Source organism: Xiphias gladius, chromosome 18, assembly GCF_016859285.1.
Source record: "Xiphias gladius isolate SHS-SW01 ecotype Sanya breed wild chromosome 18, ASM1685928v1, whole genome shotgun sequence".
NCBI lineage: Eukaryota > Metazoa > Chordata > Actinopteri > Istiophoriformes > Xiphiidae > Xiphias > Xiphias gladius.
The window spans coordinates 11,909,692-11,934,374 of NC_053417.1; the positions used below are offsets into that span (position 1 = coordinate 11,909,692).

Genomic DNA, 24,683 nt, shown 5'->3' on the forward strand with positions numbered 1-24,683 from the left:
GTTCAGATTTAGATTTTACATACAAAGCATATGATCATCTTATAAAATATGATTCATTGTTATAGATTAAACTACTCAACAGCACAAAACATAGTGTGCAATCCATATCATATATCATACTAGAGCACATGTAGTATCGTAAATGATATGACAAGATGTAGCTGAGAGTAAAAAGGGAACAATTTTACTCTTACAACAATCAAAATTCGAGTAGACCACTGCAAAATCTGTAAAAGTTTAAAAACAAACAAACAAAAAACATACAGAATCATGCTAAGGAACAACCACAACAAACTTTTAGAACTTTTCAATGTATAAAAGGGAATCTATAAGCAGAATGTGTAATACTTGTGACTTTAAAAGCCTTTGCCAGTACACCAAGTCTCTAAAAATAATTCTCTCACCGAGCGGAATTAATAAGCCCAGAACAGTACACAGCCATTCTGTGAAGAAAGGGGTGTGGTGGTGATGGGGGACTCATGCAATATGTATGCCTGTTTGAGCACCCTTCTTCCTCATCTTCCCCCTCTTCTCTTTATTTCTCTTTTTACATCTCTCAATCCCTCGTCCTCTGTTCAATTAAGCTGTTGGAGCGACCTAACAAACCTGAACCTGAGACAATATGCCACTGAATTTTGATGCTCCCTAACTTGTCACTGCTGGTTCAAAGATGAGACGAGACGAGAGGATGAGACAGACAGACAGACGGAGGACTGAAAGACAAAGACGGTGAGAGGCAAAAGAGAGTGGAAAAAAGAGAGAAAAAAAGAAAGAAAGAAAAAGCTATAGTAGATAAATTTCCAGAGTTGCATGGGAGGAGGAGAGAGAAAGAGGGAGAGAAGACAGACTATAGTAACAATTCTGGTGTTGCACCACGCCCCAAGCAAACAATGAACATGGGCAAACAATGAACATGACACACACACACACACAAACACACACACATACGCAAACACAAAGCCCATAAAAAGCACAGCCTGTGGCCATGGCGACACATGCTCTGTTGTCGTTAGATAAGGGAAACAGAGCCTCTTCCTGGGTGTGAGAGTTTGATCATACACACAAACTATACACGCATACTACATGCGCACACTCTGCTGTAGCAGCACTGGGGTCATGTCCACCAACGCCCAGCATCTTATGTATCCTCACTTTTATCGACTGCATGGTTCATTTTCATATGCAAAACACAGGCCATGTTTATTTGGACACCCTGTGCTCTGGTCAGTGGACCACATAGACAGCATGATCAGATAACGACAAGACACACGCAGCAGCTTCCTGTATCTCTCAGTGGGATTTTGATGGAATTCTGTTGGGAATTCGTTGGCCTCGTGCCACCTTAGAAAGTAATTAGTTAGAGGAATTGGAAAGATGAATCAGTGTAGTACTGTATTTCCTCTAATGTCTGTTTCTGCATTACCTTTCCAGCCGATGATTTTAAAAAAATATTTTGTTACGTTGTCAGTGATAGTGATCCATCAGCTAACATCTAATGAGCATCAGCTCTGTTTGTTTTGATTTGGTCTAAAGCATTCCACACTGAAACAATAGAGATACCAACAAACACGAAGCGCCCTTCCTATCAGCAACAGCTTAAAAGAAAAAAGCTTTTTCACAAAAGACGTAATACAGGTTCCAACCGCTTCCGGCTCCACCTAACATAAGCTCTCATTCATCCACTTTCTGTTGCCCTGGAGCAACCACAAAACAGAACCAACAGTCAACAGCAGAGATGGTGAAAGATGGGAGGAGAGATTGAGGTGAAAGGCTGTGTACGTGTGTGTTTGTGTGTGTGTGTGTGTGTGTGTGTGTGTGTGTGTGTGTGTGTGTGTGTGTGTGTGTGTGTGTGTATGTGTTTGTGTGTGTGGAGGCCAGGTGGGTTGGTGCTAAGTAAGGTTTTGTTTCCACTGTGAACTAGTAAATTCACAGCAAGATGGAAATTTAAATGGTGATGGTGACGCATGAGAGGTCACAAGTTTTAACAGCAATCACAGGTCAAGAGCTTTAAAAATGTTTAAAAAAAACAGTTTTTCTGTTTTCATTTTATATTTTCCTTTCTCATTTAGTTTTTGACTTACCTATCATCAAAAATAATTTCAAAAAGCAATCATTTCTAATAATGGTATAATTTGTGTTCCAAATGCAGTCAAGACTGCTTCAAATTTGTGGTTAAAAATGGCAAAAAAAAAAATAGAATTCAAACACACAGAAATCATGTAACATGACATGAGTAAACAATGCACAGTTGAATCATGTTTACCAGCCTGCCAAGTTTGTGATTGTGTCATACTAAAAGATATTGCGGCAGATGAAAGAATATCCAACACTGTGTCACTATTTTAAGGAGACAAATGTATTTCACTTTTCATGCACGATTTGGATTTCACTGGGGGCAAATAAATTCAGCTTTTCTTCTGCAGTCCCGTTTTCAGAACCACACGGCCGACAGATAAGGTTAGCAACATAGTGGTGGTGAACATAGTGGAGTTAAAAGGAAAGTGAACATTCAACTTAACATTCATCAGGTGGCCAGAAACATGACATCAATAAGTACTACTGTTGCTGATAACTGTTGGATGTGTAAATAGGCAACTGTTTGCTAAAAAGTTTGCAAAAAAAACGTAAAATGTGATAATATGTCATTGTTGAATCTTTAGCTTGTTTCTGCTGTATTTTTGCATAAAATCTATGTAGGTGCAGCTTCAGGTAAAAGCTTCTTTGCCTATTGGACATGTCGGATGAAACAAGGCTGCACTGTCTCTCAAAGTAGTATAGGTAGGTCAATATATAGTTTGATTGTATGTAATCAGTATAAACAGTCTGTTTGTGCAGTAACTAGAGCAGTGTGCAAAATAGGTCAAAGCCATGTAGTGTGTCACGTGCAACTACATGTGCAAAGGTATAAGAGAAAGAAATATGTCAGACAAAAGTGCCACCCACACGGTTTCCCTCATCCTGCTGTGGTGGCCTTCGACAGCCTACCTGCTAACCATTGCTGGGAAATACCTATTTAGCATCAGGCACATCACATGCAATTAGGAGCTAGCCCCAGCAGGTGCAGTAGTGCTATACTTAACAACATGGGCGATACTAGGAGGAAATAAGTTATCCCACCAGTCTACCTGACAGATAGTGTCTGGGGTGAGAACTGGTGTGTTTGTGTGTGTGTGTGTGTGTGTGTGTGTGTGTGTGTGTGTGTGTATTTGCACATTTGTGTGTGCAACGTATGTTTCTGTACAGTATGTACATATCTCTATGTGAGTCTACGTCAGTGAGGTTTCTCTGGCAGCAAGAGAGGATGCAGAGCACAAGCCACCTTTAACTGACTGGGGTAAACAGCAATGAGAGAAGATAAAGGGCAGAGTGAATGTCACATTACCCCAGCCTTTTGCCTCTGCTCACCGCAGCATCAGATAAGTGCAGCAGGGAAAAAAAAAGTCTGGTTTCCTCTAGCATATAATTGGTTATCTTATTGCAATCTACTGCTCTCTTGCCTCTGCACAGAATAAAGTATGAAAGAGCAAAGGGAGAAGAAGGAAAAAAAAAGGCTGAAGTTCTGGCAGAAACTAAAATAAATCCTTACGAGAACACATCAATATGCATCAATATGTTTCCATGGGTGTCTTCTTTGCTGGGAGAAAGACAAAGGGTTTTGGCTGTATGTTGGTTCGGGTTTCCTTTATACACCAATATTGCACGGACCTAAACAGACAGCATTGGACATACAGTTATAGAAGGTGGGAAGGAAATGTTGTAAGTGTTGAACTACTGATGCTGATAATCCGCTTGTGGTGTGTTCACTTTCAAACAGCAAATAATTATAGCATTAGTTATACATGCACAAATATTAACACAAAAAACAGTTCACTAAACAAGTGGAAGTGTACTACATTATTATCAGGAATATCTGAACGTCCAATAGATAATCAGTGTAGTTTTAACAAATGATATCAAATTCACAAGAAGCAAGATTGCAACATCTTATTCCAATAACTGTCTGAAGAAAGATCTATGTGTGAGTTCTCTGTAAAATAATGGTGTTTTACCATAATTTATTTATCATTAAATAAAAAAGTTTTTAAAGATTAACTAAATATGTCAAAGTGGCTTTCAGATTCAGACTTAATTTGTTTCTATGGACGCCCACGCAGTGTGACCCGACTACTAACAACTACAGGGCGTATTTCGCACCTTGTTTCGCATGTTTTCTCATACGTTGCTGCAGTGAAGAAACTCCTGAAATCATCTGTAATTTCCATCGTGTCTGTTTTTAATTGCAAATACATGTAACACTTGCATTGTGTGGTGAAATATATAAAATAATGAACCCTTCTAACATGTTCACACATGTGTTAGAAACATGGACAATATGTGCAGTATGTGCGTTTCCCTGCAGGGAATTTCATGAGTAAATATGTCTCTCCATGACAAGCAATTTCATCACAAGTCTAGATATCCCCAGTTTGGAGTCTCAAAAATACCACTGGGCCCAGGTAAGTACCTTGAGGTACACCTTTCCAAATCAATTTGCTAGAACAAAGAGAGGAGGTTTAAGAAATAGGGGGCTTGACTACTTTATCTCACCACAGCAGTGGGCAGTCTTTTCCTAGCTGGACTGATGCCTGGAGGGGGGGCAGTGTGGAGCCTAACCGCTCGTTCACCCACACTGTACCGGGCCTGTGGTTAGAGAGAGACAGCAGGGAGAGAAAGAGAAGAGACAGAGAAGACAAAAGTGGGGAGGAAACGAGATGGTGGGGCTTTAGTTTTCAAGGTACAAGGGCATTTGTGAAGGAACATGTCAAGGGCCCCCCCTCCCTCGTGAACCTTTCCCTCCTTCTCCCTTCCTCCGATAGCTCTCCTCTTCCCGTCATGCCCAGCAAACGCGTTTAGGGGGAGGAGTAATGACATGAGACTTACACAGTGACTCTACGCAGCGGCAGCTCAGGGAAGAATGGAGGTTAATGAGCTGACATCCCCTCCACCCTGAACACGCCTCCTCCCCATGCCCACCTCTCTTCTCTCTTACACACACTGACAAGCATATACACAAACCCCTACAAGACAGTGGGGATGAATGCTGGCACTGAGCCAAGGATCTGGAGACTAAAGGAGTATCATGGAGCAATGAGTGGATGTGCATTTTCTCCATGTACATTGCAGTTAATATGACCTGCAAAAATCAGCTAATGTGATTCAGAAGCCATTATATGGCAAACTTCTATGAAACAAGACTACAGGTCTATAGCCCAGTAAGGCTTCAATGCTCATTACAAAAAGAAAATCAGATTTTGGAAAATGTGTCTGGCAAGAATAGTTTGGCACCATGTTGTTACCTAAATCAAAAGGGTTCATCCCCTGCATGGTAGTGATTTTAGGACATCTCATATGCTAAGGCTGAATGATTTGCTCATTAGCTTTAGAGGTATTTTGTCAACAACTAAAATGTTGGAGAGGTGGAACTTTTAACCTGCTGGTGGCACTAGATGACAAATCAAAGAATCACAAAAAAAAAATTAGGATTCATCCTCCGGGGACCATGAATGTGAGTATCCATTTAATATCTCACACTGGACCAATTTGTTTTTCAAAAAGGCAGATGGAGTGACAAACAGACAGATCGATGAACCAAATGACATTTACATCTTTATAGTGAAGCTGCTAGCATGGCTAACAAAAAAGTCTAACAGCAAGTGTCAGCATTTTATCAAACATTACATAACTATACACAACTGATGACTTTTTAGGGACAAACAGCTCTTGTGCCCAGACCACAGACCGCAAGCTATGTCATTATAGTGCATACAATGCTGAGGATAACCAATCAGACCTTCAGATGCTCCCCCATTTTTTTGGTTGTCACGTGGCAGTGTGTGGGTGTAGATGTTAAATAAAACCTCAATGGCCTTTAAGTCGCATTACCGGAAAACCAAAATTTAAAGGTGACAGTTTTTAACAGATAAGAGCTCATCTGAGCTGAAGTATGTACAGACATAAAAGAAAGACACAGAGAGGCAAAAACAGTGGGCTGCAAAATGAAAGCTTCAGAAAACTTTACAGCATGTAAAAAACTAGCTGAATGCATGTTCATGTAAACATATCACATTTGCATGAGCTTATCTGAGGTTAAATAAATAGATGCAGGTGCACTCAACATAAACACGAGGCAGATGTATTGGTGAGACTTCCCAAGACTGATGGAGTTTAATCTATGTACACTCACTGAGCACTTTATAGGAACACCATACTCATACTGGATAAGGGCTTCCCTTTGCTCTCAAAACAGCCTCAATTCTTCATGGCATGGAATCCACAAGATGTTGTAAGTGAATGGGAAGTGGTCTCAGACTAATGTACCCCACTGAAAATATATAAAATGTCAATGGACGGTATCCTGCTCTAATAACTGGTGTGCCTTAATTACCTCAAATAAAATGACAAAAAAATATAAAAAGACTGAGGGTAAAATAACATCCTTCATAAAATAAAAGAACATTACCAAACACAGAAATAGAATTGATAATGGCGCAGAAAAACACTTTCACGGAGCTTGAAAACATTCGAAGATGGATGGTTAGTCATTAGCGCCTATTGTGAATCTTTCGGGTGAGTAATTTGTGGGAAGGCTTGTACATTTTTAATATTCTTAAACTGAAAAGCCCTAAGAACACAAACTCCATAAAATAATAACAGGCATTTCACCTTAGCACTATCTAAGCCTCTCAATTATTTACCGCTAATGAATTGCCTTGGGCAATATTCTTCCTAAGTACAATATCAACCATCCCAGAGAGGCTGAATCTGCTCGCTCAAATACTTAAATACATTTACTGAATTATGCTCACTGTCCCTAATATGAAAGAGACAAGGATGTATGAGCTTTCTTCTGTTCCACAGGCTCGGATTCAGCCATGATAGTTCAAGAAAAAGTCTTATAATGATTAATTGATAAACATTTTCATTGAAAAGGCATTGGCTTTTCCTCTGTTTTTGCATCTGTATTGTGGGAGGATACAATAAAAGAATGTTTGCTGTTGTAGTGGCGTCTCATCTCAGTAACATAACAGTGTTGTAGGCCAGTTGCCAGGCATCCACCAGACTTTGCACTTTGAAGCCTAAAATGCCACCTGGAATATCTTGTTGTTGCCAAATCGCGGATGAGCCTTTAGGGGGCCTGAGGGAACCTGAGAGCAGAGTGTGGGGCATCGCACCACCAGCTCCCAAGACAGATAACCAACAGGTAGGAAAAGGATGGAAAAAGCAAGAGTATGGTATGTCAATCAAGTAACACAATATCCATGTGGTATAACTGACCAAGTAATGTGGCTCTCATCCTTTAAATTCCTTACCCCAAACACAAACATAGTGAGTGCAACGCCTCAGTCGCTTATAGATACTTCAAAACAAAGTCTCAGCTAACACCAGGAAACTGTGGAATAACCTTCAGTATATAAACTCATCACCTAAGTGAATGTAAATAGATTCAACCATCTGTTAGCTTCATCTATAGGGGACAACTTCATTCTGGGGGGAAAACTGTGCATCTGTGTTTGTGTGCTTTAGTCTACTAATCGTGCTTTAACCACAGCTTATTATGCTCTTATTAATCCCTTCTGAAAGCTAAAACACATACCCAGACAAATTCTTTTTCTCCGTACTTCGTCATTTTTCCTTTCTCCCTTAAAAAAAACCAAAAACAAAACCAAAAAAAAAGGGAATTTATCATGTAATTCATATAGAATTTCACATATTTACTGTATCACATATGAATCATCATTTCACATGTGAAAAATTGTCATATATAAAGTAGATTTATGTCCTTTTCAGTTACTTCAAATGGAACATATAAGACTATATACAGTTGCAATCATAAATATTCAACCCTCTCACCTCAAAAGACATTATAGTGATGTGGATGAAAGATAATGACAATAAATTACAAAAATTAAACAACAAAAAATATTCATTGATTCATATTTGAGTTATTTTGACAACATAAGTTGACTTGACTTTGAAATTCAAATTCAAAAATGTAATTCTTAACACGTGCATGTGCAGTATTATTCAACCCCCAGCTTCAGTACTTTGTGGCGCATCCTTTAGCTTTTATAACTTCTAACAAACATTTTCGGTAAGTGCTGACAAGCTTCTTACCCCTCTCGATCGGAATCTTTGCTCATTCTTCACGTGCAAAAGCCTCTACCTCAGTGATGTTTGATGGCTTCCGTGCTGCAACTGCCTTCTTTGAATCCAACCAAAGATTTTCAATCGGATTTAAATCTGGTAACTGACAAGGCCACTCCAGGACTTTCCAGGATCTTTTTCTCAACCAAGCTTTGGTTGACTTGGAGGTGTGCTTGGGATCATTGTATGGCTGGAAAGTCCAATGATTACCAAGGTTTAATTTGTCAACAGAAGGCATCACGTTCCACTTTAAAATGGCCTGGTTTTTCTGGGAATCCATGATGCCAGGTACAAGATCAAGATTGCCAGTTGCTGCCGCAGAAAAACAGCCCCGCATCATCAATGACCCACCTCGAAGCTTGAACCTTGGGAATGGTATTCTTCTGGTCATAAGCCTGGCTTTTCGCACCCCAGACATACCGCTGGTCCATATGTCGAAACAGGTCCAGTTTGGTTTCATCAGTCTGTAGAACTGTCTCCCAAAACTCTGTAGTCTTATCCAAATTCCTCCTGGCAAATTCTAGTCGACTTTTGATGTTCCTTGAGGTCGAGTGGAGTGCGTCTTGGAGTCCTGCCATGAAGTCCTTGCTTATTCAGTGCACGTCTTATAGTTGCCACTGAAGCACTTGTACCAGCCTTCATAAGGTCATCCTGTAGGTGTCTTGCAGTCACATGGGGTTTCTCTTAGTTGTTCTGACTAAGTTGCTAAGGGCCCTTGATGAGATGTAGGGCTTTCTTCCATGGCCAGGCGGGTTTGCAGCTTTTCCATAAGTTTTAAACTTCCTTATAATGCTCCCAATGGTGTCTCTGGGAATATCAAATTTTTTGGAAATCTTCTTATACCTAGGGCCCTTGAGGTGTGATGAAATAATCTCCTCTCTCAGCTTTTGTGGAAGCTCCCTTGTCTTTCCCATGAATGCAACTCACCTTGAATACCTTCATGGGTGGGGTTTATATATGCATCACAGCTGAAGCAAATGAAGGATCCTTATAGAGTTCCCAAAGGCTTAATTATGTTTCAAACAACAATATTATATAGGGGTTGAATAATTGTGACATGGCTATCTTTACAAAATATACTGTTACACAAAAATACTGAATCATGCATTTTCTGTGCTGATTTTATGTATCACTCAACTCATAAAGAAGTCATCCGAAGCAGAATCTTGAGTTTGAGAAAACTTTAATTGATTAATTCTTAAAATATTTGCACCGTTGACTACTTCTGATTGCAGCTGTAAGTAATATAAATGTTCACTTTTATTGTATATAACTATAACTATAGATACCTGTCAGCACAATGCTTAAATGCAATTCAGGCACTTTAGCCCCGCAACTCTGTGCCTCTTTTTTGGCTTCATATGACAATGTGCTTGAGCATGCGCAAGTGTTTATAAATGCGCATATTTTATATCTGCAGTCCACTCAAAGTAACAAAATGAGCTTTCTGCTCTATTCTTAGGATCGACATTGTTATCACCATTCAGTCACAAAAATTTTGCAAGAGTGATCCTTCCACTGCGTAACGGAGTAGTTAAGGCCTGACTAGCTTTAGTCAATTCCATGGTATCTGGATGTAATCATCAGTCTTTGGCTATAACTACACACAGAGAGAAATTAAAGTGCAAAGGATCCCGTTCCTAGACAGCTGGTAGTTGTAACTTCCTATCAGGGAATAAAAAGCAGGGAGGGAGGGAGTTTGAAAGAAAACATATACTATTTTCATTTCAACTGCTTTAGGGATTAAGGCTCAGGGCCCTAGAAAAAACTGCATTAAAATAATCCACCATTTGCATGTTTTATCTCACAAAGGAAGCTCACATAGACACACACACACACACACACACACACACATACACACCAACCCCCACCCCCCCACCCCTTCTTCTCCTCCTTCCCCTCCCCCATTCTGGGTGAGCACACACCCACACACGCTCATATGCATGTCACACATAGACACACTGTCATCATTAAACATACACACACACACACGCACACACACCCGCCTGCACACGCACACACACACACACACACACACACACACACACACACACACACACACACACACACACGCACAGACACAGGCGCACACACACACACACACACACACACACACACACACACACACACACACACACACACACACACACACACACACACACATACACACACACACACAGACATTGAGATCAACCTGCTGCCATCTGCTCTATGCGCTCTGTACAATCCTTGCAGAATACATTATTCACTACAATACATCACATCACATTCCCTCAATGTCATAGCCTTGTGCTAGAGAAGAGTGAGAGAGAGAGAGCATGGTGGATCGTGCAGAGCAAAACAGCTATTGTACTCTGAAGAGAGAGAGAGAAAGAGAAAGAGAGAGAGGAGATTTGGCCTGTTACATGGTACAGTGGTAGAGAAAATTAAAGAGAGTTTGATTTCGCTTTTAAGTGAAGCAAGGTTGTCAGCAAAACTTGTTCAAGTTATAGCTACCAGGATAGATTAAAAATCCTGACAAGGAGTTATTGTAGGAAATTAAAGGATAACAGTGACTGAGAAGGAGAGAAGGAGAGAGAAAGAGAGAGTGAGAGAGAGAGAAAGAGGGGGAGAGAGAGAGAGACAGACCGAGCAGGACTAGCAGGAGAATATATACCGTTTGTTACAGAGCAAGGCATCCTTTTGTGAGAGACTTATTTCTTTCTTTCTTTATTTTCTTTATCTTTTTAGAGTGCTATTAAGTGTTACAGGATAAGGCTAGCACTATTTGATATTTTTCTAACTGTAAACAAATCAAATGAAAAGACGACCACCCATTCATTCTTACTGGAAATGTTAAAAAAGGGTCAGAATTCTATAGTTTCATTGTTTAAATGCTCATTATCTTGATATTATGGATCAAATTACTGTGTGTAATGTAAGAGGGGTCTCTGCAGTTGTCCTCAGCTCTATGGAGCATTTGGTCTCTTAGCTTGTTATTTTGGCTTTACAGTCCGCAGCTCTAATGTTTAGGTTCACTCTCACTGCTCTAATCAGCATCATGGCAGACAGCCAAAGTTAGGAGATAGCTGGTGAACAATGTGGAGCACTTAGCAGCTAAATAGATGGATATTTTTCTCAGAAGTTTGGTGGAGAGCAACACAAAGCTAAAAGCCGAGTGAAGATTGGACTTACATTTGCCAGGTGGTGCACTGGTGATAAATTACACCGCTGAGATATGGTATGGCTTAATAGCTTTAACAGTTTTTGCACAGCAATTTAGGTCTCTGGTACAGATGAATAAGCTATATCAGGCTTTGGCTACAGAGGTGATACTTATTACTTGGATCAGTTCATTGTTGGTTATAGTCTATTCCTGTGATTCGTTGACAATAGGATAAATATAAAACAACTCCTGCCCTATCCAGCCAATGTTATCAGTTGTTAATGCACTGTATATCACTACTTTTTTTAATTGCATCATTACATGCATTATTTATTTCCCTCTGTTTGTGTACAGCGTATGCTTCACTGAACAGCATTTAAACGAGAGAAATACATAAAATAGAATAGATTGTTACTTGGTTTGCCTACAAGTTAAACTTGGTCCGCTATTTTTTGTGTGCAAAGCATGAACATGTGTGTGCATGTGAGTGTGTCACCATTGTGTGGTCGCAGAGCAGAGTGAACAGCTGGCAGGCCCACACTTGACTACATATTGACCTGCTTTGCATTCACCTGTTATTCAGCCGAACCTAATGTTTCCACTTGGCTCTGCTGCAGCTGAGCTGCAATTAACCTCGCTGTAAGTGCAAGGCAAGCAAGTCTTAAGCAATTTGTCAAAGTAGTTTGTCAAACTTTGCAGTGTCATTCAACTTAATCCTGCGAAATTAATAGTTTTTTTACTTTAATTTTCACACTTTGAAGAAAACTTTGCCCAAAGGAAGACTTCTAACCCTTCTTACATTTTCAGTACCTGTAAATAAAGCCTACATTCACACAGCGCTCTCAGTGCAGGTAATCTCCTGACTGCAGCTAGTTAGTCTCTGTCATTGTCATTTGCCTGGCTAAACACACATTTGAATGGGAGAAAGTGTTGCTGCATCATTCCCTTCTCTCCGCTCCACTCCTCCTCTTTGCCTACTCGTTTTTTTCTCACCCTCCATTTCTACCCTCCCTCCTCTTTTCCCAGATGCTCTCTCAGCTCTTGTCTGTGTTTGGGCTGCGACTGCGAGGGGTCACCGCCTGCCTTGTTCTCACACGTGGAGCACTGGGCATGTTTGTGTTTGTATGTGTGCGTGGAAGAGAGGGAGAGAGAGCACACACTTGTCTATGGATGATTATATGAATGAGGGTGTGTGCATTTGTAATAATGTAGAAAAAAAGAAAAGTGTGTAAGTGTGTGAATTCATCCCAGTGTCTGTGCAGTTGAGCCTGAGTGCCTTTCCCACTGTGTGTGTTTCAAAGTGTTTGAGTGTGTGTCTTTGCCTGTGTGTGTTGGTGTGTGTGTGTGTGTGTGTGTGTGCCTTGCTAGCTCAGTGCCAGGTCTCTCTAATGAGTCTGTCAGGCGCTGTTAGCGACGGCGTGCTCCCCTGGCTCAGCGCACTCCTACAGACACACTGTGATTAGCCGGGCCAACGACACGCCACCGGGCCAGATTAAACACTCACCACGCCGCCAGGGAACACACACACACACACACACACACACACACACACACACACACACACACACACACACACACACACACACACACACACACACTCAGCACAGCACACATTAGGAGCAAGCATTACACTCATTCGCACAGGCACCCCCCCACACACAGATGTACGCAGACATACACAGCTTCATCATCATTGTGTCTGTTAGCCTGCTCTGATACAGTAAGATGTACTTGCCCCCCAGGGCAAGGTGCTGATGCCATTGGAATTAGAAATTAATGTAAAATATAAACATAATAAAAGCCACCTATGACACTGTCAAGAAAATGCTAATATTTCATTAATCTGTCTGCCTTTATTGAATTCCTGTCTGCCTCTAATCTTGAACATCACTCAGAATTAAGGCCAGTCGTTCTGGCTCGGACAGCTTTCAACATCTTCATTAAAGCGACATGATTCACTAATTACAGGTAATTACCCTTTAATGAGCAGCCCTGATGAATGAGCAGATATGCAGAGGAGAGGCAAGCCTGAGGACACATCGTTTTTCATTCCTCAAAAGCCATGTATGTAGTCTGACTGGGCGTTACAGCTTGACCGTCACATATCCCTGTAACGACTGAGCTGACACACGATGGTCTGGTTAGGGGTGCGCAATTACACAGCCTGTATGTTTCATCACAAGTGTTTGTTGGATGGACTAAGACTTCGGACTGGGGGAGTTGTGTCCGACAATCTCTGTAACTTTCCATTTAGCTTCTTTTGAAATACTTTTCATTTTTGAAATTCTTTTCATATGAACAACCAAGTGCAACACTATGAATGCCTTGCAGTGTTCTCCCCGTATTTAAACTTTATCGTGTCTTCCCCCTTTCTATGACGGCGGGCTTTTGACTCCCGCCTTCCACCCACCTTCCACCCACCTTCCAGTGCAGCTGTTCAGGTCACAGTCCTGTCACAGCCTGTATATGTCTGTGAGTTGTGAGCACTCTCAGATTGTTTCACTTGAATATTTTTTAGCAGCCACAAAAATGAGAAATATTAACTAGTTTCTGGCAACAGAGCTAAGATTAGAGAAAAACCCAAAAGTGAATCTATATTTATGTAGCTGAACAATGTCCTTTTTTCTTTCCTATGCCAATAATCATCTTTTGCCGTTGGACCCACTGGATGGGTCTTGACCCCCAGGAGGGATCCAGGTCATTAATAGTAGTCACCGTAAATTTATTTTTCATAGATCTAACATATCTGAAGCTGCAGTTTGGTAACCTTGTGAAAATGTCTTAAACTCACACAAGTCACATCCAGCCATAACCTATAGCAGTCTGCTACAGTGTAAAGAGCCTACAGTGTTTGACACAAGAGGTACCATGATCGTAACCAGTGTAGAGTAACCTGTCATGGGCCTGGGTCAAACAAGCTGTTATGACCCTGACAAAAACAACAAATATGGGTTTTTCCTGGGTCAACTTTTCAAAGAAATACAACTGACACTTTTAAGAATTAACAGTAACACATTTAAGATTATAATGGCTTAAAGTGGGCAGCGTTTATAACTGTGAAGGTGTAGGAGGTGCAGACTGTAAACTCTAAAGAGAGGGGTGTTCTCTGTTCCTTTGTTGTTTAATGAGGGGGGAAAAAACTCTCATTTCTTCTACTTCCTCTGTCTCTCTCTCAGACAACGAACAAGTGAAAATGAGATTGATCTAACAACTTGTCAACATTAAAGAGTGAAGTTTCTTATCTCGGGGCTGCAGAAGAAAGCCCCTACAAGACACCGTGCACCAATTTTCCGCACTTTCTCATTCTTCTCCTCCCACTCTTTTGCTGTCTCTCGTGCCAAGTTGCCTATTTTTACCCCTCCGTGTGGCATCTCAGGGTTTTCCTTGTCACCACCACATTTCCTGTCAGCAATGTATAGGTACGGTTGAACAGTGCAGTTACTGAAAAGGCCCTGACACTGTCTGTCTAACTGTCTCTCTCTCAGATGTGGTCACAGATCTTTGTCTTCATATCCACGGTTGTGTAGCCTTGACATCTTTTTTTTTGTCTTTTACACCTTACAGTTCATGAATTAAAACATAATTTCCTCTCTATGGTACGTTAGATACATTAGATAAAGTGAAAATATTGGGCAAAAGTATTGGAAATGTTTCTAGGTTCATTTTCTTCTCTTTATTTGCTTTTAATCCAGGGTGCCTGGGATTACGATATTTATAGAAATAACCCTTTGTTTACAATACACGAATCCAATCCACATGCTAAAGTTCATTCAATTTGATCCCTGACAGTGACCTCCCTGGACCCTCTTCCCCTAAAACATAGTTATCATGATGCCATATGCCCCAACATAACACTGCATCTTTTCTCTGGCTGAAATGTGCAGAATGTGATATACTGTACCGTGTGCCACAATAGAGTAATTGTTTTTTGTCCCTTGAGGGAAAGTATGAGTTGGGAGAGGAAAAAATATCGGTGCAGGATGTATGCTTTCCCGCCTCGTAAGACAACCCAGTTGTGAGTGAGGGCAGCTCATGGACATATAAATGAGCCGTTTGATTTCTAGGATGTAACTGTGTTGCCTGACCTCTATATCTATAGCAGGCTTTAGTGAGTTTCTTAGCTTTTTAATGCCGAGCCGTATTATGTTTTTTGCAGCACTTTACTACAATAAACTTTAATAACCTTCCCTCTGCAGGGCTAAACAGTTTATTAGGTCTATACATTTCAAACTATCCAAAATCGGATCCAGATGTATAGGAGTGAGTAAAATTCTTTTATCAAAGACAAAATATACGTTTGGACTTAAAATGATAAATAATGAAATGCCAATAGACTGCATGAAGTTAACTGTCCCCCTTTGTACTGCACCTCTCTTCTAGTGTGACGCACAGTACCTCTTTTGTTCTGCCACTCATTGCTTATGTTACTGTAGAGCACTAATGCACACAGATCGATAGCATACTTTCCATTTCAACACACTGAGCCGATGTGCGGATACACAGTTGGAATTGATCCTGTCCTGTCAACACAAAGTTTTAGGTCTGTATGTCTTTTTTCCCACTGCAAAATAAATGGTCTTTGAATATAAAGCTTTTTCACAGCGTGCTCACAATCTCAAGCCCCTTAGTCGCTTGACGTTGATATCTCTATATTACACATTGAGTAACTGCTTTGCTGATGATGATGTAAGCCAGGTGGGTGGGAAACACAGAGGCATAGACACAACATATCAAGATCAAAACAGAACATCTGGCCCATTCACATGAATCAAGTTTAAAAACGTTCTGTCGCTTCTAAATGCCTTCTCTTGCACATTGTAGACAGTTTATGATTGGAAGGAAAAAACATCATGCTGGCTCAAATAAAACTATTCTGAAACAGCTGTAAAGTCATAACAGCCATAAAACATGTTAATACACCAATAAAACGATTGGTCTGAAATGTAAAGAAAAAAAATGCATGTCTCCCTGTCGGTCCAGAACAAACAAACCCAGCAAAATCAATTTCCTCCCCCACAGGATGTCCACCGCATACTAGCAGGTTTTACGACCACGACTGAAAGGTGCAAAAACACCAAGCATGTTTCAAGTAAGCAAAACTATCAATCTATTCTTCTAACAAGCTCAAAGTACAAGGTGCACACAGTCTGAACATTGTCTGAAACCTTTACTGATACGAAGGCAGAAAACAGGAACTGGCTGGTCTCACTCAAGCAGGTAACATGTAATATACCTAATGACTTAATAAAAAGAGATCACTTATTTCAGGGACACTTGGACATTTCCATTGCTAATCTTCAGGTTCTTGGAGAAATTAAAGGACTAATTGTTGCTTTTCTTTTCACGTAATGTGACAAATTTGTGTTAAGGCTGAAAAACCTTCCTGGATTGCAGCTGAAAAACGGCAAAACATGTCGTGTATGTCATGACATCTGGCTGCAGGTTATAGAACATTTCATTACACCTTAAATCTGTTAAGAACTCTTAGTATGAAAAACAACACCAGGAATAATCAGAATATGTTTTTTTTAAAGATGCAATTCATATAGTGGTCTTATAAAATTATACACAGTGGGAGGAAAGTCTTTATATTTTGTGAAGCTCTCAGCCCACACGATAATAGAGTAGGTACTTCTAAGACTAAGATAAAATGTTTTCAGTGATAACAATAAAACAGTTCTTCTGCTCTTTTTGGTTGGATGAACCAAACCATCAGGTTCTGAAAGGCAGAGATGGAGAGAAACAGAGAGAGGGAGTGCACTAATCTCATTACCTTCTCTTCCTGGCATGAGAGAATATTAATTTCTCTGTGGCAACCAGCAAGAGGATGACAAAAAAAAAAAAAAAAATTCTATCGCACATCCCACCATTTCATTTTCCATGTAATTAAATCAGTTAAATGTTATAAAAACATGTAAACTCCGTCAATGACTTTGAGCCATTTGCATTTTTAATCAGGCAAGATTAATTCTAATGAGCGAGCTGGGCTAAGGCGATGACAGAGCAGGCCTATTGTGTGTCTGTCACACTCATTTAATTCTGTCATTATGTCCCATATCCTATTATGATAATTGGCTTTTTATTCTGAATCAACAACCAGACAAGGCTATTAAGTAATAATCTCTGACTAGTGTACTTTTAACCTTTAACATATTAGAAGTTTTCCACCTTTAAAAACAACAACACCCAGCTGATAAAAGTAGGGAAAATGCTAAAACAGTGCAATGTCCTGGCTTATTAAACCTGGCTGCTTGCTCCAAATGAAAAATGACTGTCAAGAAGCTGCATGTTGACACTTGGCATAGGGTGTAAAGCAAACACATTAGATGGAGGAAATGGGTATCACCATCTTCCTCCTGCAAGGTAACTAAGCAGAGAAGACGAATGTGTCTGATCTGTTCAGCCATTTCCTCTGCTCCCTCTCAGGGGAGTCACTTGACAAACGAAACCTCTGAAGAAACTGGCCCTGTTTTTTAATTGAAAGACACTGCTGCAAACAAATTGGGGACGTGCTTACAGATTACATTCAGGGGAGGCATGAAGCATGCAAAATGTCTCTGACAAAAGGATGATGATATTGTAAGTGAAAATTGTAGACATAATCTTAAGCATCCGCAGGGCTGCAAGAACAACTGCAACTGCAAAAATCACCATTTGTCATAATGGTTCTTTAGTTAGACATTGTTTTAGGTTCAGCTATACATATAGTTTCTTTGAAGCAGAACAGCTTTGAAGTTCAAGTTTGAAGTAGCAAAATGTTACCTGATTAGTTTAACCTCGGTGTATGGATGCAAACAATCAACGTTTCATGTTACTGTTTGAAACTCACAAAAAAGATTTTAAAAAGTAGTAGAAAAAAAAAAGACCCAAACAAACAATTCTATAATTAAAAAAAAATAATAAATAAATAAATTACTCAACATGGCATTTATGACTTTAGAAGATCAACAGGCTGGTTAACTATTTTATGGTACTTGCTAGCACCACTTGTTTATGTTTGGGCAGTCCTGCAACAACACTAAGCTTCATGAACTTACATAAACCATCTCATCTCTTACCTATATTTTGAACCTCAGCCATTTCTTAGCCAGGTCTTAGTGGTTTCTTAGCTCCACCCAATGAGGGATAAATTGCCAAAGCATAGTTTCTGCCTCAGAGAAATATTTGTATCAATAACACTCCATTTTGCACATCTATTTCTAGACTGCCTATCTATTGTTACAATATAATTAACTCAATTACCACGAAGGGTCAAACCTTGCCAAAGATCGTAAGGACATTTTCATCATGTTAATGCTGCCTTGCAGAGCAGCAAACACCAATTGTGCCTCAGCACCACTGCCAAAGATGAGTGGTTACGTGCAATGTGTGGTGTTAATACACAGATGTAGGACAGAGAATGCCAACCAGTCACGTCAGTCATCACAACGCGGCGCTGCTGGGTGTGAAACAATTGGTCAGGGACATTTTCAACCCAGTCACAATAATGCAGCGGTTAAGTTATGTGGCATTTCTTTGAAATGATTGAACAGAAAATTTATTTACAGTTATCCAGCAACCCCAATCTAAATCCTGGTCAAAATATGGAAAATGATAAATCCCACTAGTTTTTAAAGATTTTTTCATCATGCATAATCTCATTTAAAGGACCAGTGTGTAGGACTTTGAGGCATTTAGTAATGGGGTTGCAAATTGCAACCAACTGAATACCCCTCCCCTCACCCCTTCCTTTCCAAGTGTGTAGGAGAAACTACAGTGGCCTTCAGGAAACGTAAAAGGCGAAAGACCCTCTCTAGAGCCAGTGTTTGGTTGGTCTGTTGTGGGCTGCTGTAGAAACATGGCGGTGAAATATGGTGGGCTCCGTGGAAGAAGATCTGCTCCCTACATGGATATGAAGGGCTCATTCAAAGCTAACAAAAACACAATGATTATTAGTTTCAGGTTGATTATACACGAATGAAAATAGAATAATAAATATTATATTCCATTTCAGCCAATAGTGCCCCCTAAATCCTACAAACTGGTCCTTTAAGCATAATCTATGGTTTGCACTAGTTTTGTGGAATGATCATCACATAATCCAAGAGCATGATTTACAGTCTTTCAGTGCTGCATTTTCAAAGTTAAGTAGAAAATTCAATCTAAATCAATCAAACACTGAAGCTATAAAGTACAAGAAATATTGTATTGCCAAAGTGTGTTTAATCAGATTTTTTAACACTTAAAAAAATTCATAAATAGTAGAGGGCATTTGTTAGGCTGGACTATACACTCTTTTCATCATGGGTAAATGTTATACATGTATAAATGTAAATACAATCACTGACAAAGAACATAATAGTTATTTCCATTTCCTTTTTCTGACTAAAAAAAGCATACTCATCCATACAATATAAAACTTGTCTTTGAATCGGTGACATTGTCAGTCATTCTGTCATAAACTAGCATAATAATGGAAAAAAATTGCATCCATTCAATAGCTCAAAATGTACTGTAAACAATGCCAGGAAAGCGGTGGGGGCTGGGAGGGCATTATTTCAACAGGAGCCACCCTGATGCAATTGACGGTTGGACCTTTAATGTTTATAGTTTCTTACTGGCAGCTCTCCTCTCAACAAAATGCTTGTACAGTCATCTCACTCATAATCTTAACTCTAAAATTAGCTGGGGAGTGCAGCAGTGTCAGTGCTGATTCGGTTGGACGGGTTCAGGGAGAATGTATTAATTGTCTCATGCGAGAGAAAAGTGCTTTTGGAGGTTTCCCTATGTATTTGAGTCCTTTTGAGAAGCCACTTTTTACTGGAAGAGAGATTTTCTCCTGTCCGAAAAAACAGATGCAAAAAGGCAAAGTAAGTACAGCCTCTCAAACAGTCCAATGTTCAGTGTTCTGCTTTATCAAACATAGAAAGCTGCAGTTTCTCAATTCTCACTTGCTAATGTTGTGTCTAATGTCAGATGTCTACCCTCAGTGCACAGCCATTTCACACTCCCACAAGCAATTTCACTTTTAGCACTCTAAAAACAAGACTTAATAAACCTTTTCATTTCTCAGTCAGACCTTATTAAAGTGCCGTATGTCCTCACATTTTACATTTTACTCACTATTTATCTATAAGGAGGACTTAATAAAATCTCTCTTGAGTACACACAAGGTGAGCGTTACTATGGCGATGCAGAGCACTCCTCTGTGCTCCAAGGCACTGAGGCCTGCTCCATTGTGGCAAAGACAACAGCTGTCTTTACCTTTGGCAGGCAAACAGACTCATTAAGGGCGGCCATGTTTGTTTTTGTGCCCGATACCTAGCCCTGAGCAAACACTACCATATCTCCAGTCCACAGTTCCTGCAGACTCAACTTTTCCTTCCCTATTGTAGATGGAGGCCCTGGCATGTTGAACCTGCCGTACACTTTTTTCCTGCGAGCTCTGGCCGAGCCGCCAATGGCTCTCAAAGAATGCATGCTTAATTCAGAAATTTAGTGGCAGTTTGAGCTGATGAAATGCAGCTAGCACACTGCTGGGACGCTGTGAATGTTGTGTATGTTACATACATAATGTGTGTCATTATACTGCCTGATATCACATCTTGTCGTATGTCACAAGAAAGCCCTCTTTGTTTGTAGTGCCGTAGGTGTGATAAAGGCATCATTATTTGGTCTGCTCACAGCTAACAGTAAAATCTGCAGTGAAAGGTTTCATTCGCATATTATCTCCTCTCTCAGCACTGTCTGTGGTTTGAGTGACAAGGCAGGTTGAATTCATAACACTTTGACAACAATTCCATTTAAGAGGGAAAATGGCATTGAATGTCATTCCATTACTGCAGACTGCAAACATGGGAACACTTTAACCCAGAAGGCAGTCACATTAACTTATATTAAAAAAAAAAAACTGCAGACAGACAATTTTTGGGCTTCTTTTGGCTAAAATATATGTACAGTGCTGGAGCATTTCCAGGCAGAGCATTTCAAGAGTTATCTTCCAAAATGTACTCACTTATTTGATTTCATCCCTTTTCACCATTTGTCAAGCCCGAAGTCACAATACATTGTGAAATGAGTTCTTAATGTGGAGTAATGAGGCTGTCATGGCAAAGCAGTCTCTGCTTGTTTGAGTTTGACTCATGTCGTAGATTCAATTAAATCAGCTGAAGTCAACCTGGCCCTAGGCCAGATCGGTAATGGGTGACCTCATTCAAACAATGCTCTGACATATTGAAACAATAAGAGGAAGGGCCTTGAGTTAGTTGCAAAAGCAAACTCCACTCAAAAGCGATAAGGTAGAAAAATTACAGTGAAGTCACCAAAGTGTTTGAAAGATTCATGTAGTCATGTGTCGTCAGGGGTGCTCATGTAGTTTTTTTTCTTTTATCTTCCTGATGCCAGAGTTGTTGCTTGTGTGTGTGTGCTGTCATTAAAATCCCAGACTTAATGGAGTGCACTTCTTAGGAAATATACTCAAAATGCAAAATATTAAAAATATAAAATGTAAAAAATATTGGCAAAAACAATCTTATACTATAAATAAAAGATAAACATTCTCTCTATTGTCATTCAACATTCAACTCTATTGTCAATGCAATTCCATATCACATATGCTCTGTGACCTTTGACACTAACTTCCTTTGCCTGTAATGATTGTTAACAAAATTGCTCAAGCTTTAGAGATAAAACTACCTTACAGATGTTAAACACAGCTGGCCCATTTCTTCTTTTGGAGGTTTACTTGTCCTCAGAGGTCTAAACTGATTTATTTGGATGTTGAAATGCCTGGAATCTAAATCATGACACAAACACTCCCAAGGCTATGTAAACAGCCTTCCTAGTTCCAGTCTACAACCACGCTTTCTGAGCAATAACTCCACTGCCGAGGGCAAAAGCACTTCTCACTTTTGGAAGGTCTCCACTGTCACACAGTCATTAAGACAGGGCACTCCTCAGTTTGTGTAAAAGGTAGGCGGTATCACTAAAAGGCTTATGTCAATGTAACTGTCAATGTACAATCAATTAAGTAACTTATTTTAAGGTACGTTTACCATTCATTATGTGTAAATTTACAGTTTGGAATTAAAGAGACATCCTGAGTGCTTTGTAGAATAAACCGAACCGAGGTAACAAAATCAAAACGGAACATCTTGCTTTACTCACTCTTGTCTCACTACTCACAGGGGCAATAGCAGTTACAGTAAACAGATAAAAGAGTACACACACACACACACACACACACACACACACACACACACACACACACACACACACACACACACACACACACACACACACACACACACACACACACTCACTGCATCTCATTAAGCTGCATTCCCTCTGGCCCTTATTCCATTAGAAATTAAAACTCAGGACAATTAGTGGCAGATTGGTCTCAGCTCAGTGCACTATAGTAGCTCTCTCAAGGCACCGAGATGACTTAATTACAGGCTCATGTGAAAACTGTGTGATGGTACTGTGCCAGAGCACACAGTGAATACCTGGAGCAAGAGTCAGCCACAACAAACTTACGAATGAAGAATTAACTCCTGGAAATGGTACCATATACTGAAAAAACAAACAACCTAACTAATCTCTAAACCTTGCTTGTTCTTCATTGTTCTATGAAGTAACTTTAATAAATGTAAACTTCAGTACTGAGAAATTAGAAACTACACTCAAAAAGTTAGTGTAATCCTGCTGGTTTGTGATCATTTCTACCAAGGGATACCAAACGGGATGGGAGAGGCTGAAGGTCAAATGTTGCTGTGTTCAGATTTCTCTGCAGAGAACGCTTGTTTCCTCGTTTAGGAGATCATTTGGCACCTGACTCTTAAGTTTCAGTTTGTCACTTCCTTTGGGTGGAGGGGTGTGCACACCTGATAAGAATTTAATTTGAGCAGATATTCCATATCTGTGGCATCTCTACTAGAAAGGATGGGACACTCTTTAACCTACCAACACAGGCATATTTTTACCTAAAATGTAAAGTAGTGAAGTCAAAGCTGAATGAAGTATGTTTCCATGGACAGGGTTATCACAGAAAGCAAGGTGTTTTATCAAAATCCCGACTGAACACGGACACCTAACTTTTTTTTTTTTTTTTATCTGCTTCATCACTCTGCTTATGACAAGGACACAAAGCACATTTTTCTGTAATTGAACCAACACTAGCTTATGTAACGACTGACCGTTATGCCCTTCAAGCTAGAGAGAGAGACAAAAAGAGTGTTGATCGCTCCATGTACTTGCTCTTGTCACGTGACACCGTGTCCCATTATATTGTGATGTTGTCATAGGAGGAGAGGAAATGAAATGCCTTGAAGGTATATGGGATTTGTGTGTGTGTGTGTGTGTGTGTGTGTGTGTGTGCGAGAGAGAGAGAGAGAGAGAGAGAGAGAGGGTGTGTGTGTGTCTGGTTGGATGGTGGGGGAATCAAAAGTGTAAAACTGATTGAGTTTATAATACCGTGTGTGTGTGTTTCTGTGTGTGTGTGTGTGTGTGTGTGTGTGTGTGTGTGTGTGTGTGTGTGTGTGTGTGTGTGTGTGTGTGCTTGTGCGTGCATGTGGTTCTGCAGAGTTTTCAGAATTTTCAGAAACTCGTGTGTTTCTAATTGGGCAACTTGAGATTTATTTGTTATCATCTCCATCCAATCATAGCAACAATTGGCCCAAAAGATGTCTAGTCTTTCTGGATATAGTTTAACACAGTTTCATCAATGAGAGAAAACAACTGGCAGCTCAAACCCACATGTAAAAAAATCATATGTAAGCCCAGCAGTAAATTATATTCAAAACAATGGTAGCATGCAAACCAACACTTTGAACCTAACCCTTTAATGATAAGTACTCTGTTAAAAATTAAAGCAACATTTATCCCCAAATCCAGTGTTTATCCAACAGCCAGAGTGAGAGTTGTAACGATTCCATTCCAGCTTGTAATGGCTGGGTCTGTAGCATGGGTTTTAAAACCGTGTTGGACTTGATAACATGTCACAATTGAGGATGTTGTGTTTGGTGATGAGGAGATTTCACAGTGACTGACAGCTCTTACTGACAACCACTGCAGCCAATCTGACCAGCAGAAACAAGAAAAGATACAGTAGATGTCAAAATTCCCCAGAGCCCATTCATCTCCCACAAAACAGTTTTCCGCTGGTTTTCTTGCTTACCTACCCATACCCACAAAAACACCTACATGCAGATTGAGATAGCTGGCCACTGTTAGCTATTAGATGCCTCAACTCTTAAAAGCCTTCTAGTTCTGCCAATAATCACCATGCTACTCGAACATTTTGAATATAGCTCATTTTGCATTTTGACACATTTTTATGTAAATGAAGTCAGTGCAGGATGGTATATGAGCTGTC

At 40.0% G+C, this 24,683-nt stretch overlaps 1 protein-coding gene across 3 annotated transcripts in view; it reads right to left on the reverse strand.

Moving 5' to 3' along the window:
* LOC120803430 (TOX high mobility group box family member 2-like) overlaps positions 1 to 24,683 on the reverse strand; it is a 77,223-nt gene that overhangs the window by 41,767 nt on the left and 10,773 nt on the right. For 2 of the 3 annotated variants that reach the window (XM_040151867.1, XM_040151865.1), the window contains exon 2: positions 4,588 to 4,680. The exons of the other annotated variant lie outside the window; for it this stretch is intronic. In XM_040151867.1, coding sequence (XP_040007801.1) covers positions 4,588 to 4,680 — 93 coding nt within the window. The remainder of the gene's footprint in view (positions 1 to 4,587; positions 4,681 to 24,683) is intronic. 3 annotated transcript variants of the gene reach the window in all.